A 19,983-nucleotide genomic window follows, 5' to 3' on the forward strand; every position below is an offset into this window, starting at 1 on the left:
GCTCAGACCTCGTCCCTCCGGCCCCAGGGATCCATTCCCGGCGGTTCCTTCCCCGATTCCAGCCTGAGGGGAGATATTCCCTTCCTCCTCCTCCTCTTCCTCCTCCTCCCAGGAGCAGCCCTGCTGTTGGATGGGATTTCTTTGCTATAAAATGTGAGAAGGATCCTGAGACCAGACAATTCCCAAGGGAATGGGGAGCCCTACATGGGATATTGGTGTGTGTTCCAACCATTCCTTGCTGCTCCTCTGAGCAGCTCTGTGTCACTCAGCAGTTTACTCAAAAAGAAATAAGGAAAAGGAGCAGCAGCAATAATGGCCTAACAGGAAATGGGAGGAAACTGAAAATTCTGCCTTTTGCCAGGTGGGTGAGTGAGCAGAACATGAGCTCACCCAAACCAGCCCTGGCACAGGGGCAGCTCTGGGTGTGAATGGAACAATATTTCACTTCCTGGGGAAAAAAACCAGGCTATTGGTCAAGATGTTTCTATGGTAACTGATATAATTTCATTGTAGTGATAGATTACACAGGAAAACTCCAGGGAGGTCTGAGATGATGGAGTTTCATCTGACAGAGCCTGGCAGGCTCTTTCTCTGAAGTTAGCAGGCAGTTCTGGTGCTGTTTTATATTTTATACAGCCATTTATAACCATATATGTTTGTATTTTATATCTAACCGTTTTCCATGCAGGAGCTGTGTGGGACAGCTCTGCCCAGAGCCCTGGCACTCACTGCTGGGCTCCAGGGCTGCCAGCCCAGGGCTGCCAGCACTGCAATTCCCCAGAAGTTTTGTGTTTGCCCATTTCTGAACTTGGAGCCAAGCAGCACTGAGGCAGCAGGTGACAAAATTGGAGATCTTTGTTCTTAAAAGGTGTTTCTGCTGCAGGTATAAAGCACAGGTACAGTGCAGCAGGCAGAAGAAAGCTCATTTTATTCCTCTTGAGGGGATCAATGTTCCACAGGAGGGAAAGTTCTGTATTCCCAGTATCCTTTTATAAACAGCATTTCATTATGGCCATTATCATAACAGGCTCTTGATCTCCTCTGTCAATATTTGGCTCTATCAGGCTCTGTCTTATCTTGAAAGTGAAAAATCCATCATTGTGACAGAAGGGAAAGAATACAAGAACACCCACCTGCTAATTTCTGTTTGAGGCTGGAGGCCCAGAAGGGCTTTGAGGAGCTGCTGCAGGTTGGCATCAATTGTGTGCTTGAGCAGGGCTGGCAGTGCCCTCCTTGGGCTCTGAAACCCCTTCTGCTGCTCTCAGGGGTAATTTGGAATGCTTGCAATAACTGAATATTTGGAATAATAAATTGAATATTTGCAATAATTGAATATTTGGAATAATAATAATAAAATATGGCTGCAACTCCTGCTGGGAGAAAGAATCCCAGTGCCTAAACTCTGTGCAGGTGTCAGGAATTAAAATGTGGCTTGTGCCTGGTGGGGACAGTGTGCAGGGGCAGGGGGAGCCCAGCCTGGCCCCAGGTGCCTTTATTGGAGAGAAAAGGCTCAGCACAGGGTCCCTGGCAGGGCAGGAGCAGTGGGGATGGAGAGGGGTCATGGAGGGGAAAAGAGAAAAGGGAAGGGGAAAATGGATAGGAGAAAATGACTTTTGAACAATTCATACATGCTCGTGCATCACTCATCAAAAGCAGCATTTTAAAAAGGTTAACACCTTGGCAGAGTTAATTGCTGTTCTTCCTCTTAAATTCCAGTGTAATTTCTGGTTTCTTCCTCTGTTGTTGATCTTTCAGCTAAGTAGATTTTAAATAAAACAAATATTTATGCCAGTAAAGCACACAAGGGCTTCAATGTTTAAGTAAAGCAAAGCAATTGAAACTTCCTCGTGTAAATATTGAAGGAAAGTAAAGCAAACAAACCCAGAAACTCACATGGCTGAAGGAAACTGCCTAAAAACCCGAGGTTACACACCTCTTCCCATATAACTTTTATTTGATTTTATTTTATGTAAAAGGCACATGTGAGAGAGCAGATACAGGATTACACCAACCAGAAAGTTAAGAGCACGGTTCACTGATCTCATGGTTCAATACAGCGGGAGACAGTGATTTTTATAAATTAAAGAGCAGAGATTGAGATGCATTCATCACAGATTAGCTGAGGTTCTGCCTCGAGGGGCTCACTGGAATGTGTGTGATGCCCATTGTTGTGTGAGGGGCTGGTTCCAACTCTGAACAACAAGATAAAAGCTTGTGACTGGGAGAAAGAGCTGCTGTCATTGCTGGATTTAATAAATCTGCTGCAGGGACAATAAGCCCGAGATAAACCCACACAAAGCCTCTGGCTGGGAGTTCTTTTGGCAGGTGGGAAGGAAGGACATCCTGACATTGTGGTTTGGGGCTGTGCACGGCTCTGGGCTGCTGGAACCTTCCTGGGGTCAGAGCAGAGGCTTTGGCATTGCCTGGGCACAGCCAGGGCCTGGCTGGGGGAAAGGGTGAGGGTCTGCCCAGTGCCACCCCAAGGCACCAGGCAGATCCTCAGCACCAAAAACTGGAGGAAAAATAAAGCTGAGATCATTCCTATGGGGGGAAAAATAAAATAAAAGGAGTATTCTTCCTTCTGGGGTGGTATAAAATAAAATAACAGAATTTACTGAAAATAAAATTTGCTGGAAAGAAATGTGTGGGTTGGAAAAAGGCTCCCAAGATCATCAAGTCAAACTTTCAACCACCATGTCCATCAGCCATATCGCAAATGCCACATCTCATTTGTTGAACTCTTCCAGGGATGGGGATGCCATCACTTCCCTGTTGCAGTGCTTGGCCAATTTTCAGAGAATAAATTTTTATATACACAAAATAATCGTTAAAATTAAATACTAATTTAATTTCTAAATTATAATTTAATGATAACATTTAATTGCTAAAATTGAATCATTGTTACAATTACTGTTTATTAATACTAAATAATTGTGGCTGCATCAAGGAGAGCAAATAGCCAAGGCTGCTCCCCCTGGAGCTCTCAGGGGACAGAAACGACCCTGCAAAGGCAGGGCCAGGTTCCCCCTGCCCCATAACCCTTCTCACACACACTGAGTGATGATTGGCAGGTGATTGGCAGGTGATTGGCAGCTCTGGTGATTGGCAGCCTCCCAGTGGAGCAGGGAATGGAAGTGGCAGCCCCAGATGTGCGAAGTTCCAATCCATTTGCTCCCAAGTAGAACCAAGGCCAGAGGGCACAGCCCAGCCCTCGCGGGACTCCAGGTTTGTCACCTGCATTCAGCCACCCCCAACACGCTCCCCATTTCCCTTTTGGGAAAGGCCTGGGACACTGAGGGCTGCTGGTGGAATTCTGACTCCACGGGAGCCAGAGGCAAAGCTGGATGGAGGCAGCACCTCACCCCTCAGCTCTTATTAATCTATTAGAAATGATATTAATTATGCCGCTAGCACAAAAAGCAATTATCAAAATATTTTGCTAAACATCTTAAAAAATGTTATTTACCAAAAACCACTCAACTGTATCAAAGCCTGACAAAAAGCTCTCTCAGAAATTAATAAATATGTTTGATTAGCACTTTCATGGATGCACAGATTCTGCATATGGGAGCATTATAGTGCATTTAATTATATATAAAGGCAATTAATGTCACAAATTAAGACTAAGCTCTGACTCGGGCTAAATAATTGTCATTATCTATCATACAACATGCCCAGAAAGCTTAACTCCGCAATGATTTTAATGAACAATAAACTTGGCATTTACATACCAAAACAATTTGGTGTAATTCAGTCTCAATAATAAACGGCAACAAAAAAAATCACTGCCATTCTTGGGGAATTTTCTCCTTTCAGGATCACAGGGGCGTTTTTCACAGCACGTTCATCAGTTCCTCACCATGGGAAGGGAACATTTCCTGTCTGCAGCTGGGTCCTACAGCACAGCCCGAGGGCAGGGGATGCTGCAGCCTCACAGCATCCCAGGAGTCACCCCTGTCACCTGGGGCTGATATCCATGGAGGTGTCCAATAATATCCCAGGAGTCACTGCAGGGACAAACCAGTACAGAAACTCTGCAAGGACCAAAACCAGTACAGAAACTGCAGGGACAAACCAGTACAGAAACTGCAAGAACCAAACCAGTACAGAAACTGCAAGAACCAAACCAGTACAGAAACTCTGCAAGGACCAAAACCAGTACAGAAACTGCAGGGACAAACCAGTACAGAAACTGCAAGAACCAAACCAGTACAGAAACTGCAAGAACCAAACCAGTACAGAATCTCTGCAAGGACCAAAACCAGTACAGAAACTGTAGAGACAAACCAATATAGAAACTGCAAGAACCAAACTAGTACAGAAACTGCAGGGACCAAACCAGTACAGAAACCCTGCAAGACCAAACCAGTATCATGACACCAGTGTGCACTCAGAGGGGAATGAGATGAAGCTGTTATGGAAACAATGGTAACACTGCACTGATGCTAAGTGCAGCCAATTGTAAAATAAAATACTCTAAATGGAGTTAAAGGCCCGTGGTTGTGTGTTTGAAAAGGAGCTGTGTGGGTGTAATAGTGTGGTGCAGTTTGTGAAATAAAAATAAAAATTGATCCACAGTGCAGAGTGCAACATCTTCACCTTGTGTCAGCTCTTAAACCAGAGCCTTGCTGGGCTCAGGGACTTGCTTCAGAGTCTAATGCATAGAAAGAGGGGTGGAGGTGATAAAAACAATTCCTAATGTGTTCATATTATTTTTTTTTAAATTTTAATACAACTGACAGGATTATGTGGTGATTATCAGTTCTGTTTGTGTGTGCTGTAGCAGGATGCTCTGCCTGGAATGGGATAAAACGACTCCAGTAAGGCCCTGTCTGCAAAGCAGTCAGTGCTGGATGAATGGGGTCAATGCTGAAGCCAGCCTTACTCATCAATCCCAAAGTTAAATATCCCAAGGGGGAGTGAAGACGAGCTTGGGTCCAGCTGCATCCCAACTCCTCTCTGAGGAGTTTAGGAAGCTGGGGGGCCCCTTCTGCCCCTCATGATTGAACGGGAGGATTTCCCTAAAAAGTGGGGACTTTACCTGGGCTCCCAACGTGCCCAGGACACGTGTATGTAACACAGAGTGGTCATGTGTGTGCACATACACACAACAAGAGATTTATGGCTGTGGAGTACAGCTCCGAGTGAGCCATTAATGCACCCGGGGTCCCTCATTCCCCATCACCCCCTCTGAGCAGCACCATTCCCTCTTTCCACCTCAGTCCCACCCTTCACCAAAATAAAGTGAAAAACAAACCAACAAACCATTTTTTCCCATTCAGAAAAAAAAAAAGACAGCCTTTGAGCAAGAAACATTTGTTTGATGGCAACGTAGTTATTTAGCCCAACACTGGCTCTGTCCTTGTGTTTATGGGAACAGGAAAACGCTGCAGCACCTCTGCCTTCATTATTGGCTGGCTGGTGATCAGTTTGTTGCTAAGAAAGCCTTTACCTGGTGGAGTTCCATCTGGAGTCAGCTGCAGTTCATTGGAGGTGCAGAACGTCCCCAGGCCATGGCCGTGCAGAGCAGGCAGGCTGTGACACCCAGCTCTTCATCTCCCTGCGCCCTGTCGCAGCTGTCACAGCTCTCCTGATGCTGATTAACTTCATCAGGATAAGTGATCAAGTTGTCTGCAGAAAATGGGAGGCTAAACACCTTCCCCAGGCTCCATCAGCGCAGCCGAGCCGTGGCTGCCATGCCGAAGGTGCTGCAGGTGCTGTGCTGCAAAGGGAATGAGCTTCCTCTCACCTCTGCCTCAGCTTCTCCCTTCTCCTGCCCCAGCTCACCCAGGCTGTGCCTGGCAGATTGACTCTGATTAACTGCTCACCTAATTACTGTCTGGTGTGCTGCTGAACGCGGTGTCCTTCAAAGGAGCCTCAGCAGCTTTGCAGATATCAGACACTGACAGGGGGTTGGCACCCTGGCACTCCAGCTTCGCTTTTGGGGTTGGGACAGACCTTTAAAAGCCCCTTCCAAGCCCTTTTCCCCCTGCAATCAGCTGCCAGCTCCCCCGGGACTTTCTGCAGACCTGCTCCTCATGCACAAGCCTCTCTGTGCTGGGTTTCTGCATGTCTGACAAGGCCATGAAATAAATGTTAAGTCACAAGGGGGAAGGGGGAGGGAACAACTGAAAAAATATATTTATTGGAGTAAATAAAAAAAAGTTAACCAAAATCCTTTATTGATACATTCTTGGATAATATCACAGGATCGAGAGAATGGAAAGGGAGGGAGGAGGTTGCGGCAAAGATCGGTTTCACTAAATTGGCACATAAGCAGCAAGATTAACGAAATTACTTATTACAAACAGTAGAAAACATACATGCTTCTGTAAGTCCTTATCACACTGGTCAATCATGGTTGGGCATCAACAAAGAAAAACCTCAAGACATGTAAAAGCCATATTCTTTCCTCCAAATATCCTAAGAATCATCGAAATTATTGCAAAATAGTCATATACCTTAAAGAAAAGAACAAAGTAGAACACAAATACAAATATCAAACATAAATTATTAACATGTACCATAAAATACATTACTGGCATGCATTCCAAAGATCAAGACCTCTACTAAAACTCAGCAAAAATCCTTCCTGCTTCCTCTGCAGCCCGTCGGAGGTGTGAAGGGGGGGACAAACTTCGCCAGCACAGTTTTTGGTCTTTAAATTCTTTTTTTGTTTTGTTTGTTTGTTTAGTTAAAAAAAATAAGGTATATGGATTGCAGTGATACAAGAATAATAATACAAGTCATGTACACAGGTCTCAGATCCTCAGTGGTCAGTTGGTTTGAGAGGTGCCGAGAGCACAGGGCCTCAAGGAAACTGTGCATCCAAAAAACAAATAGTGACCTCGGAACAACATGGATGGCAATATGCAAAAAATCCTCACAAACTGTACAGAGAGTTCAAAAACTTGCAGTCTGGAAGTACATAGAAAGACAGAATTAGCCCCTTAGAGTCCAGAGCAGCCGAGCGCAGCCGGCCCAGGGAGCTGCTCCTGAGGCGCGGCCATGGCGGCCCTGAGGCCACGGCGGCCCTGAGGCCACAGCGGATCCACGGCCGGAGAGGCCCCAAGGCCACGGCAGCCCTAAGAACAGAGGAGCCCCAAGGCCATGGCAGCCCCAAGGCCACAGCGGTCCCAAGGCTGGAGAGGCCCCAAGGCCACAGTGATCCCAAGGCCAGAACAGCCTCAAGGCCATGGTGGCTTCAAGGCTGGAGAGGCCCCAAGGCCATGGTGTTCCCATGGCCACAGCGGTCCCAAGGCTGGAGAGGCCCCAAGGCCATGGTGGTCCCAAGGCTGGAGAGGCCCCAAGGCCACGGTGTCCCCAAGGCCACGGCAGCCCTGAGCCCTGAGGCCAGGCCAGCGCCGTGCAGAGCCGGCAGCGATGGAGGAGATGCCGGGAGCGGCCTGGAGCCGGGCTCCTCTCGCCTCCCCCGTGCCCGGTTCCCCGGAGCCCGTGTGGGGAGCTCAGCCAGGCGGGTGGGCTGGTGGCCCGTGCCCCATGGCAGCTGGCCTAGATCACCAGGTTGTTGTAGCTCACGTACTTCTTTTTTGCAGCAGGGCCTGCAAGAGAAGCAGACAGGGGTCAGAGCCTGCGGCCGAGCCCTCAGTGGGGCTGGCACTGCTCGGGGGGCACCGGGATGGGGATGTGCCTGGGATGGGGATGTGCTGGGAATGGAGACACACCAGGAATGGGGATGTGCTGGGAATGGAGACACATCAGAAAAGGGGACCTGCCCAGGATAGGGATGTGCTGGGAATGGGGACACACCAGCAATGGGGACACACCAGGAATGGGGACACACCAGGAATGGGGACACACCAGGATGGGGACAGCCGGTGGCTCCCAACCCCCCACTCCCACCCACAGGACTCAGGCAGGCAGCTCCCAGGCCAGCCCGAGCTTCAGCTCCAGCAATAAACAGAATTAGCAGGGATTGATTTTGTCAGGCTCCCGCAGTCTGGGTGACTGTGCTGCTGAGGCACCATAACCAGATCCTATTAAGATTTCTTTTTTACAAAAACAGTGACATTTCCTCCGACTTCTTAAATCTCGTGGGCTAAACTTGGCTTTTTTCATGGATAAAGTTGATTCTTATTCAACTTTTATGACTTCTGAGAATTTTTCAATATGGGGATGAAGGTTTCCTAATTATGACCTTCAAATCCAATCTGTTTGCAAACAGAAGGAAATCAGACCAGTCAGAAGGTTATGAGCACAGCCACACGCTCCTGTCAGGAAAAACTGCAAATATTTAACTGCAGCTGAACACAAAGCAAACTGTTCTGCAGTACCCTGGCAACACTGACAGATCCAGGACACAGAATTGTGGAATATCCTGAGCTGGAAGGGACCCAAAGGGATTGCCCAGCCCCTGGCCCTGCACAGACACCCCAAATCCCACCCTGGCATCCCTGGCAGCTCCTGGAGCTCTGGCAGCTCTGCCCAGCACCCTCTGGGGATGAACTTTTCCCTGATATCCAGCCTAAACTCCACAGAGACCAAAAAGAAAGCCTAGATTTCCAGTTTTCCCAGTTTGCTAAACAACTGAAGTCTAAACCCCACAGTCTTTGGGAGAATTTGGCATAACTTAAGCAGTTTGCTGAGTATTTCCAGCCTGCTAAGCTGGGGCAGACTCCACTCACACTTTGGATGATGTTTTTAATGTGTTGTGTTTAGTTTTAGAACTTTCTCAGGAAGATTTAGGAGACACTGTGGAAGGAGAGGCGAGAACAAAAATTGGATTTGTTCTGCAAATGTGCTTGTCAAACTTCATTGGGTTTGGGTCTCCTGGGGCTCCTCTCAGCCCCTCTGCAAAACCAGATCCAAACAGGACATGGTTCCCACAGGGCTCTGAGTGCCTGCCCTGCACCTCTGCCAGCCCCTGAGCATCCCCTGCATCTCTGCCGGCCCCTGAACATCCCCTGAGCATCCCCTGCATCTCTGCCAGCCCCCCAAGCTCCCCTGAGCCCTCGGAGACCAGACACAGCTCCCTGTGCTCCCCAGCCAGGCTGTGGTGTCCCCCAGGGATGTCCCCCAGGCAGGAGCCAGACATCCCTGCTGGCTTTTCAGAAACTCTCATGCCCGAGCAATTCAGAGTATTGTGAGTACAGTGCACAGGGTGCAGCCCAGTATCAGTATTTCCCTTGGTGCTCACTGACAAAGACAGGATTTTAGTCCCAGCTATTCCCAAGATGGACATGTAGGCACCTCACGTGGAGCTGCAGCCCTTGGCAATATTATCCTGCAACCCTGATTCAGCTCTTCCCTCGTGCCCCAGACAGGAGTCAGTGCTGTCTGTTCAATCAAGGACTGATCCCACAGAGGGCTGATCATCTTCAGCTCCCATTAACTTCTCCTGCACACGAAGGTGTCCAACACCTGCCAGGATAAAACTCATTATCCTTCAAGGCTACACTACAAATACCCAATAAACTGGGGAACGCTATTAAACGCTGAAGAAGGGTAAAATGAGCCTGGGAAAAAAATGTCATTATGGAACAGGTTGCAAAGTAATTCCATGTATTATTTTGTGATGCACTTCAGCTTTACCCATTACATGCTCCAATTTCAAGGAGCAGCAGCGTTTCTATGACAGATTTAGATGCTCCCACTGCGAGTTCAGATCATGCCACCCCTCCAGTGCCCCCGGGCATTACTGGGGCTCCCAGCAAAACCAGTCCTTCTGCGGGTGAATTTTCTCACCAGTTCAGCCCCTGCACTCCTTCCTCACTCCCAACAGGACCAGGAACCCCCGGTGCCAGAGGGATGGAGCCAAGGAACGCTGTGGGTGCCTGGATGGGCTCTGAGACAGTGACACAGGCCTTGGCACGGCCCTGCCTCACCGGGATAAACAAAAGCATCATCCATAATTCAGATAAAATGATCAATAAAAGCCTCGGGGTTATTTTCAGAGAGGAAAGACAACCTTCCTCGTTTAAAGGCTGTTGGGCCAGTGGGGATCATGTCCCTGGTGGCTCTGCTGCATTTCCCCTCTCTGCTCCTGCACTAACTCCAGCAATCCGCAGCTCAGTGCAACTTCAGACACATCCCAGGCCTGGCCAGCTCAGGAGACACAGTCTGCCTCGGTAATGAATCCTCCTGAGTCACAGCTCATCATTATCACCGCAATTAGCACAGGTATGGATTTGATTTTCCTCAAAGAAATTAATTTACATGAAAATGGGGGACGCTAATGAACCATCGGCGCTGCCACGCTTTAATGCAGCATCGCCTGCTCCTTACACGGGACAGATACGGATCTCACCGCTCCGCCGCTGTTCTGCTAAAGGGTGACGGCTCCGACAGCGAGCACAGATTGGCCTCTCGCGAACAGCATCCACATGTTCATTAATTAATTCATTCATTAATTGATAGCCACGGAATGACGGCAGCCTGGCTGGCCGCTGCTCTGGGTGTGCTGCAAGGAGCCGAGAGCAGCACCTGCGCTGCCGGGACATCCTGGGAATGCCCAGGGCATCAGCCGGGCTAACCCTGGGAATGCCCAGGGCATCAGCCGGGATAACCCGGTGAATGCCCAGGGCATCAGCCGGGATAACCCTGGGAATGCCCAGGGTATCAGCCGGGATAACCCTGGGAATGCCCAGGGCATCAGCCGGGATAACCCTGGGAATGCCCAGGGTATCAGCCGGGCTAAGCCTCGGGTTCAGGTGCCCAAAGCGGTGAGGAAGGAGAGATCCCGGCTGCTGCCTGCCCGTGTGCGAATAACGCTGCTCGGGGACACTGGCACCGTGTCACTGCCTTGGGGAAAAGGGAAACCCTTCAAAAGGGCCTTAAGCACCTAAAGAAGAGGTTTCCTGTCACGGTTAGAGAGCAGCGCCCTTTTCTGCTAATTTCCCGCTAATTAGCGGTGAAGAGTGACAGTGCCAATGGAAGGAACGAGCAGGAGGGAGCTGAGGGACACAGGTGAGCACAGCCAGGCACAGGTGAGCCCATAGAGGCACAGGGGATGGAAAAGCCCCGAGATCAGCGAGTCCGACCTTCAGCCAACACCAGCACAGCCACCAGAGCTGCAGCTGAGAGCAAACACGCTCCTGAGAGCAGCACATGAAACCCAACAATATGCTCCTGAGAGCACAGGGATTCATTCCTTTCCTGCAGTGGGGGCACTGAGAGCCCACACCCTTCCAGAAGTGAGTAACAGCTGCATCTCCGTGCCAGCAACACATCAAAAACAAACACACAGAAGCAAAAATCCTCTTTGGACTTATGAGTTTCATCACTTGACTGGTTTTCATTATCTTGGGCACAGGTCACAAAGAAAGGAGCTCCCACAGCACCCCAGAGCCAGGCAGAGCTGTCAATACTGACTCAGAGCGAGATGTAATCACTTGCACTTCAATTTTATGCACATTTGTAACCTCTTCCATGCTTAAAGAGCAAAGATTTACAGTGCAAGAAATGAATTTTATTGCAGCCCGCAGGCATCTCGAGCTATCAAACACATGAAACATCATCTCAGCATTCCCAGCTCCGAGCAGGGACGGACATGGGGATGGCTCCGAGCCTGGAACTCCTGCTCTGATTCCTCTGCAGTCACTGGGGCAGATAATGCTCAGCTCCTCTCTTTCATTTCCTTAATTCTGGCTTAGCAGCCCATATCATTTGTGGCAGGCAGAGCAGAGGCTGATTATTAAATCCTACTCCTAGTCCATCTAAAAGCAAAATGGAGCTGCGTGGCTTTCCCTCGATCTCTGCCAGAAAGACAGAGCTCTCCCCATGCTCTGCTGCCTTCAAATTGGGGAATTTAGATGAGAGCCAGATGAAAGCAACAGGCCTAAATGATTCTACATGCTTGCCCAAAGCCCAACAAATGGAATGAAGCTTGGAGAAAATAATTTTAAATTTGGTATCTAAATGTAAATGGATTGTTCTTTCACATTTTGACATCTCTCTTGTTGTGCTGCCACAGTGTTCTGGCACCTTCTCAGTCTCTCAGTGGCTGCACTGCACAGAGCATTGCACTGCCTGTGCTGCTGGGTCCCTCCAGCCTGGCCCTGTGGCTCTGACACACAGGAGCAGTGGAATGCCCTGTTTGAGTGACAGAATGCAAGTACATTAAATAACAATCAGAACATTAGAAAAAGTGTGTTCCTCCCCAATTGCTGCTTCTCCTAGAAATTCTGTCCTCAGCTGTCAGGCTCCCCTACCACTGCAGGTGCAGCAGCACAGCCAGGAACAGCAGTGACATTCCAGGTGTGGGAGATTCCTCAGCACATCCCAGACAGAAACAGGCAGGGCAGGGTGCTGAAACCATCCCTGCTGTTTCCTGGTGGCAGATTTTCTGGGACACAGCCCCAGGCAGGGCAGGGTGCTGAAACCATCCCTGCTGTTTCCTGGTGGCAGATTTTCTGGGACACAACCACTCAGGTGGCAGATGGGGATGAGCTGGACAGGGCTGGATGTGCCAGCCCCAGGACAGGCTTAGGTGACACAATGCTCAGGTGCCACAATGCTCAAACCTGGGGGCAGCTGTCCTTCCTGGGCAAAACACATCCCTGAGGAATGTCACCAATCTCCTCTGGCAGGAGACAGCCCTGTGGCAAGGGCTAAACTCTGCTCCAAGGATAGGTGAAGGACAGATGTGATAGGTGAAGGACAGATGTGTGCCTGCATCAATTCCCAGGGGCTGTCACCAGGGATGGGCTCACTCTGGGATATCCCACACACCAGCTGTGGAGTGCTCTGTTTGTCCCTGGCCAGAGGGCAGTGCCAGCTCTGGGCACACAAACACAGCTCATTGTCCACCTCTGCTGGGCTGGTTCCTCTGCCAGCCTCGATGGGCTGCTCCTGCTGACGGCAGGGATGATCTGCAGGGATGTGGTGACAGACCGTGCTTTAGCTCCTGGCCTCAGGGATCAGGGCTCAGCTCCTCCAGCCACCCCTCGGCCTCAAGGGGTTACCAGGGGAGAGCTCAGGAGCTGAATCCAGAGATGAACCTCCCCACCTGGCCACCAGCACAAACGGGACTTTGAGTCACAGAACAGAGCCAGGCTGTTCATGGCCTGGAAAATCTGCAGGGTTGTGCCAGAAACAGAACTACGGGATTGAGATTTTGAGTCAGGAAATAAAACTGATAGAGAAGGATTAGTTGTACCCTTCCAAATAAAATCAATGAAGCACAGCACTGCTGAGGAACATCCATCTCAGGCACCTTTGGCTGTCTCCCTATCTATCTCCTGTTGGCTGCATCTCTCCCCATCTCCTCCTTGTCTGCTTTGCAGATAAGAACCTGTGTGCCAGGGGAAGCTGAGAGCGTCTGCCCCACCAGGATCAGGGGATGGGCAGCAGGAAGGCTGATCAACACCTCCAGCCCTGAAGGACTGCAGGGGGCACAGGCAGGGCTGTGCTTGTGTCCCACAGGGATGGGGGACAGAAATCCTGCTCTGAGAGGAGGAGGAGGACGTGGGGATGGAGCCAGGGGCCAAAGGAGCCACTGCACAACCCTCACACCAATCCAGCCCCAGAGCCTCACCTGCACCAGGTCACGTGGAGCTGCAAAGGTGCTCAGGAGCTTAGGAAATGTGTTTCCAAATGTTTATGAGATTATGGCAGGGAAGAAACAAACCCAACTCATATTCCTTAATTGGAGCCAGCGGTACAGAAAACCTGCTAATTCCAACTCCATTTCTACTGCTGCTGTGTGAGTGCTGTGGACTGCAAAGATAACAAATGGAAGCAAATTATTTTCACCTGCTTAAAACAAAGTCATTAACAGCACTTTGGTTATCTTACCTGGAAAGCCAGGCTCTGCAGAGAGCTGTTAGAGCCAAGTGTGAAAACAGTTTGCATGAAACATAATTAAAATGATGACCTGAGTGATGGCTGAAACATCCCCAAGGAGGGCTGGAGTCAGAGCTGATGGAAAACAATTCACCTCTGCCTCCTGACTGTGCTGCTGACCTGCTCCCAGCGTGTCCCCAGTGCCTTGTCCCCAACCCTGGGCACAGCCAGGGCTCCCTGGCTGCCCTGCCCTCCCAGCACTGCTGTCACCTGCTCCAGCACATCTCCTTAACTTCTCTGCCATCCTGGGAGCTGCTGTGGGCATCATCCCCTCGCAGGGAGCAATTCCTCCTTATTATCCCAGCTCACAATTCCTCCCCAATATCCCAGCTCACAATATTCCCTTTCCCCCTTTCCTGCCAGCCCCTCCAGGCTCCAGAGGCCACAACCAGGTCACCCTGAAGCCTCTCTCCAGCTCTCCCAGCCCTGCCATGGTTACACAGCAATCACACAGCAATATTTTCTTACTCACCCCAGGAACTCCTCTCCCTCCCTGCCAGCTGGCCTGCTCCAGCTCCTTGGCAAAGGGTTGCAAGTAACAAACATCTTAACAGGAAAATCAAGGATGTTCGTGAGGTGCAAGAGACTCAATTCAGTGGAAAATGTATTCCTGGTGTACAACTCTGTTACACAGTGTCTGACACAATTACACTCTGAGCTGCACTGTTAAACTGCCCCATTTTGCTGCAATCAACATTTAATTTTTTAGCAGAAAGTCTTGATTTCAAAGACCCTGGAAATGTTTAACAGCTGATATTAATAAGAGCCCAGATTTAATGCAGGGCTCTTTATCCCAGGGACATGATAAGCATTGTGACAAGTGGTGTAACTATGGCAACTTTATCTTTGCTGTTTCTCTTTCCCCGGAGCAGCAGGAACAGGCACCTCGGTGCAGGCAGTGCCAGACTGCTCCCAGCTGAGAGCCAGAGCTCTGGGTCACTGAGGGGAGCTCAGCCAAACCCCACACCCGGGCTGGGCTGCCTTCCTCCCCTCCTCCCTGTGCCCATGCTGTGCTTCATGGGCATTACACGTGTTTAACCTGCTCCCTTCCTGTTCCTTCATTTTTCCCCGGCTGGAAAGGAACCTCCTGCCTTTGCTCCCTGCTGTCAGAGCCCAAAGAACCTCAGCCCAAAGGCAACACCTCTCTGGAGGGTCAAAGGATGCTGTCCTCTAATGAATGGCACAGCTCTCTGGGAGATGCCACATTTCCTCCCCTGGGGCCAGGAAGGACAAACAGCCCCTGTGATGTTCTCCAGAGGTGCTGGGTGTGACAGCAGTGCCACATTTCCTCCCCTGGGGCCAGGAAGGACAAACAGCCCCTGTGATGTTCTCCAGAGGTGCTGGGTGTGACAGCAGTGCTGGCAGACAGGAGCACCCAGAAACCCCAATTTCTGGGTGTTTGCTTGAATTTGCTGCTGCTTGCTGGCCCTCAAAAGCCAAACCAACCCAGGTCCTGCACAAGTATATTCTGTTTGCAGTCTGTTTGCACTCAGTGAGAGCACAGACCAACCCCTGCCTCACTGCAGTGATCCCTGCAGGGACACCAGGGCTGGGCTGTGCCCCCTTCTCTGTTTGCTCCCACCCTCCCCAGAGCTGCTGGGGTTTCCTGTTTGCTTCCACAAGGTGACAAACACAGCAGGGTTTGAGATTCACCAAAGGCACACAACGAGGCAGAAACGGAGATTTTTGCTGTTCTGACACAACCTGAGCAGTTTTCTCCATACTTGCAATCATGTCCACCAAAAACTGCCTGGATTTGTGTATTTGAGAAATTAATTTTGCTGTAATATTGCTTGAGGTTTGTTTTTCCTTTTACCCCATCACTATTAGAGTTTCCTTTTTGAACTCACTTGCTCAGTTTTCATTAGGTCTATGAAAACCATGGCCCTTCCAGCCTCTGGTTCTGCAGCTGGGAGCTGCTCCCAGAGCCCGGGCTCAGTGATTGCAGGGGCTCAGGGGATGGAGGGCAGGCTGTGCACTCTGATCTGCTGATCTCCAGCTCCTTTCCTGCAGCAGGAGGGATGGGAGGGAGCCCTGCAGCAGGGCTGAGCCCTGACATCTGCCCTGCCTGGGAGCAAGGGAGCCATTCCACATCTGTGGGACACAGGAGAGCCAAAAGCTGTCTTCTCCCTGATATTACAATTTATAGATGTGACAGATCCTCCCTCAGAGGGTGTAAGGAGTGATAAATTAGTCAAAGGGAGAACTCAGAGCTGCTGAGTTTGTTAAGCAAAGCAGTGAGAGGGACTGTCTGTGAGGTACAGCTGTATCTGCTCACTCCTCACCAGGATATACCAGGGAAAAAGAGCACACAAGACAGAAAATGTGGAATGAACAATGAATACTTAGACACTAACTAATCCTAATTTGTGCTCCCAGACATCCATCTACTACACAGCTTTTAATATCCCAGGCACTTCTAGCCATGAGTGTGTTTTTATTCACACATCAGACTCGAAGGTGATGCTTTAAGTGCCCTCAGAATTTCAATTTTTAAAAATGGAAACAGTCTGACACTTCCCTGCACATTACAATCTTGTATTGTGTACAGTCATGAGAGGTGTGAGACAGTCTGCAGATAATTAATATGGGAGCTGGCAATTATATCGAAGTAATTATTTTTAGATGTAAAACAGAAAGTAACATGATCCCCAAATGCTCAGACAGGAGGGAATGTTCTCTCTGGGGCTGGAGCCCCTCTGAGCCAGGCTGGGACACCTGGGGGGGCTCACCTGGAGGGGAGAAGGCTCCAGGGAGAGCTCAGAGCCCCTGCAGGGGCTCCAGGAGAGCTGGAGAGGGACTGGGGACAAGGATGGAGGGACAGGAGCCAGGGAATGGCTCCCACTGCCAGAGGGCAGGGCTGGATGGGATATTGGGAATTGTTCCTGGCAGGGTGGGCAGCCCTGGCACAGCAGGGGCTGCCCCTGCATCCCTGGCAGTGCCCAAGGGCAGGATGCACCTCTGTGCAATACTTTTAAAATAAGCACATCACCATTAGAAGGAATTGGGGATGGGTAGTTTTCCAGTCAGCCGTTCCAGAAGCAAATAGATGCAGTGAAGTGCTGTCAAAGCCTTTCAGTTATCAATTTTGAGTGTAAATTCTCATTTCTTAGCAGCCTCCACTGAACAGAAAATCCCTCAAGTGAGGTTAAACATGGAGTATTTTCTCAGGCTGAAACTGGCCAGATTTAAAACAAAAATGACACTTCAATCCAGCAAATAATTATTCCATAGCACACACTGGAGGCTGATGAGCTACAGAACATCTCACAGCTCAGACCCAGAGCCTGCAAAGAGCTGACTGTGCCCAGGGCCACCTGCCTGTGCCCAGGTGTTGGCACGGGCTGCTCCTGGCCTGGGGCACCCTGGGCTGGGAGCAGGAGGAGAACAGGCACGGAATTGAGGGGCACCTGAACCATTTCCCCCTTCCAACAGCAGCCCAGGCCAGCCTGAGGCCAGGTCAGGACTCCTCTCACATCAGTTCCTTACTGGAACCCAGAAACTGCCCTTCTCCTCAAGGCAGCTGTGCCCACGGCAGGCAGGGACTGCACAGTGGTGCTGCACGGGCTGTGCCAGCCCTGGCAGTGCCCTGGCTCCCAGTGCCACGGGAATCAGCACTCCATGGTGTCTGTGTGCAGCCCCCCTGAACCCTGGAATCAACCAGCACTGCCTGGTGTCCATGTCCATGTACTCAAACCCTGGAATCAATCAGCACTCCATAGTGTCAATGTCCATCCAGCCTTCCCAGACCCTGGCATCAATCAGCCCTCCATGGTGTCCATGTCTATCCCCAGACCCTGGCATCAACCAGCACTGCCTGGTGCCTGTGTCCATCTCCAGACCCTGGCACAGCCACTGGCATGCACATCCTGCAGTGTTGGGGTCCATCAGCACATCCCCGGCCATGCACACCCCTGCAGGAGCCCAGGGGAATGCGGAGCCCGAGGCTCTGCCACCCTGCCAAGGCCAGGGCATGGAGCTGCTCCTGAGCCCTGGCAGCCCCAGTCCCAGCCCAGGGTGGGTGCCAGGTGCTGCAGGCACTCCTGCAGGCACTCGTGCAGCCCCAGTCCCAGCCCAGGGGGAGTGCCAGATGCTGCAGGGACTCCTGCAGGCACTCGTGCAGCCCCAGCAGCTCTGCAGAAGCCTCAGCTGCCTCCTTGCCTTGCTCACTGATGGACAATTCCTTCCCTCACACACCTACCCGTGTTTTCCAAGCCTGGTATTTCCATCAGCCTCGGGAGCAGAGAAGCCCTATTTGTCACTCCCAGGAAACAATTTAGAGCCTTTCAAAGCCATCTCCCTGTGCATCACAAGCAGAAATTGATACAGTCACGTCAGGGCTCAGCTCTGCTCGTTCCTACTACAAACACCTTACCAGCAGAACAAGTGTCAATTTACAAGCAGGCTGATGTTTGCTGCTGGCCCAGCTTTGTTTTTAATACACTGCATTGTTTCATGCTGCTTGTTGTTCTGTATTCCTGGGAGAACAGATCAAAGCAGCAGCCAGGGCTGCAGGAGCTGGAGCAGCAGTGCTGGGATGGAACACAGCCTGGAGCACAGGAGCACTGGCAGGACCAGCACAAGCCCAGAGCAGCCCTGGTTTGGGATGAAAAGCATTTTCAAAGCTTTTCTGGACCAAGTTTTAAAATCTGCTTAAAGAACCTGAGTGGCCAACTGCTTTTTACAGGACCGGGATGACAGAGTTATTTGTGTGCCTTTGCAGACAGCAATTCCTTACATTATTCCCACTAGTACACAGAAATAAATTAATTTTAGAATCTGCGTGAGCTCCTAATTATTTTTTTAAATGGCACAAAAAAAAAGTTTTCTTTAAAAAATCAATTTCTCCTGAGATTTAGGTGTCTTCCATCTCTCTCTTTCTCATCTCCTTCCTTTAGCAATCTCATCTCCACAGAGCTGCCCTTTCCTTCTCCTCTTTCATTTTCAGGAATGCTTTGAGTGGCCCCTTGTCCCCCTGGTGCTTTGTCCCATGTCCCCAGCCCAGCCCAGCCTGGGATGCTCCGGGTCAGCCCGGGGTTCATGAGAGCTTCAGCCTCCCCTCCTGAGCTGGGAGCTGCCATAATGGCCCTGATTCAAACACAATCCAAACCAATTTGGGCTCTCTCGGGAGGACTGAATTGATGCTGGAGCTGGGCAATTTACACCAGCCAGAGATATTGGTAATTTCTTTTCCTGTGACTCAGAGACTCAATTCGAGCAGCATTCCAACCTTTGCTGATAGGAGTTCTCACCTATTAGGGCCACGCTAAACACTCTGAAGGCTGAATACAGTGATTTTCCCAGCCCTCAGCGCACAGCAGCACAGGAACCAGGTCAGGTACAGGCTTTTGTACCTGGCCAAAGCCCCTGAGCACACAGGGAACTGTGAGAAACACTTATTAATGCTTGGCAATCATTTCTGTGCACTATCAAAGGCTTCCTGATCCCTCTGTGTCCTTGGGAAAGCAGGAATTCCTGGCTGCTGCAGTCACAAATGCCACAGGAGCTCACACATCACCAGATCACCACGAGGCAGCCACAACAGCAGCAAAAGCCAGCCCTCAAAAATTGCTCACTCGTGGTTCCACCCAGTCAGTGCCACTTGGCTGCCCTGGGGAAAAGCAGATTTTCCATCTTTGGGGGCCATGTACAGCTTTGGTGCTGGGGAGGACTCAGAAAACACTGCCTGAGCTGTCGGGTCTGGGTGCCAGAATTCACTTTTGATCATTTGTTTGTTCAATTTTATACAAATATTCCATCCTCAAAGGCTTTATCGGGGTCCAGCTCCAGTGGTGGGCAGGAGGAGAGCTCTCAGACTCACATCAGGGTCTCCCCTTTCAGGCAAACCCCCCCATGAAAGCTTTTGGTAACAGGTTTGTGAACAATTTTTAAGTTAGATATCTTTTAACACAGCTGCACTAATGAACATTTCTCATATAATTATGTATATCATAAAAATAGTCACAATAATCATAATCACCACCATCATTTGAGAATAAAGTAAGAAAAGCTCGGTTTTCCTTACCTTTTTGGAAAGCAGGCAAAAGCTATACAGTAGGTGGGAGAGTGTACCAAGTAACAGACTTTTGAACACTCTTTCTTACTGGTGGTATGGAGTCTACAGGGAAAGTAAATACATTGAATGTAGGATGGGTCTGGGCACAAGGAACGCTCCCAGCC

At 50.1% G+C, this 19,983-nt stretch overlaps 1 protein-coding gene across 3 annotated transcripts in view; it reads right to left on the reverse strand.

Moving 5' to 3' along the window:
• Window positions 1-6,160: 6,160 nt before the first annotated feature.
• Window positions 6,161-19,983, reverse strand: part of GRM7 (glutamate metabotropic receptor 7) — a 157,802-nt gene continuing 143,979 nt past the window's right edge. Inside the window, exons 10-12 of one of the 3 annotated variants that reach the window (XR_010441855.1) lie at window positions 19,829-19,921; window positions 13,496-13,677; window positions 6,161-7,562 (exon numbers count right to left, since the gene is read on the reverse strand). Coding sequence is in view for 2 of the 3 variants with exons in the window: in XM_064724457.1 (XP_064580527.1) it covers window positions 19,851-19,921 (71 nt within the window). In the remaining variant the exon portion in view is untranslated. The remainder of the gene's footprint in view (window positions 7,563-13,495; window positions 13,678-19,828; window positions 19,922-19,983) is intronic. The other 2 variants (XM_064724457.1, XM_064724458.1) reach the window with 2 other exon arrangements.

Source organism: Zonotrichia leucophrys, chromosome 12, assembly GCF_028769735.1.
Source record: "Zonotrichia leucophrys gambelii isolate GWCS_2022_RI chromosome 12, RI_Zleu_2.0, whole genome shotgun sequence".
Taxonomy (NCBI): Eukaryota; Metazoa; Chordata; class Aves; order Passeriformes; family Passerellidae; genus Zonotrichia; species Zonotrichia leucophrys.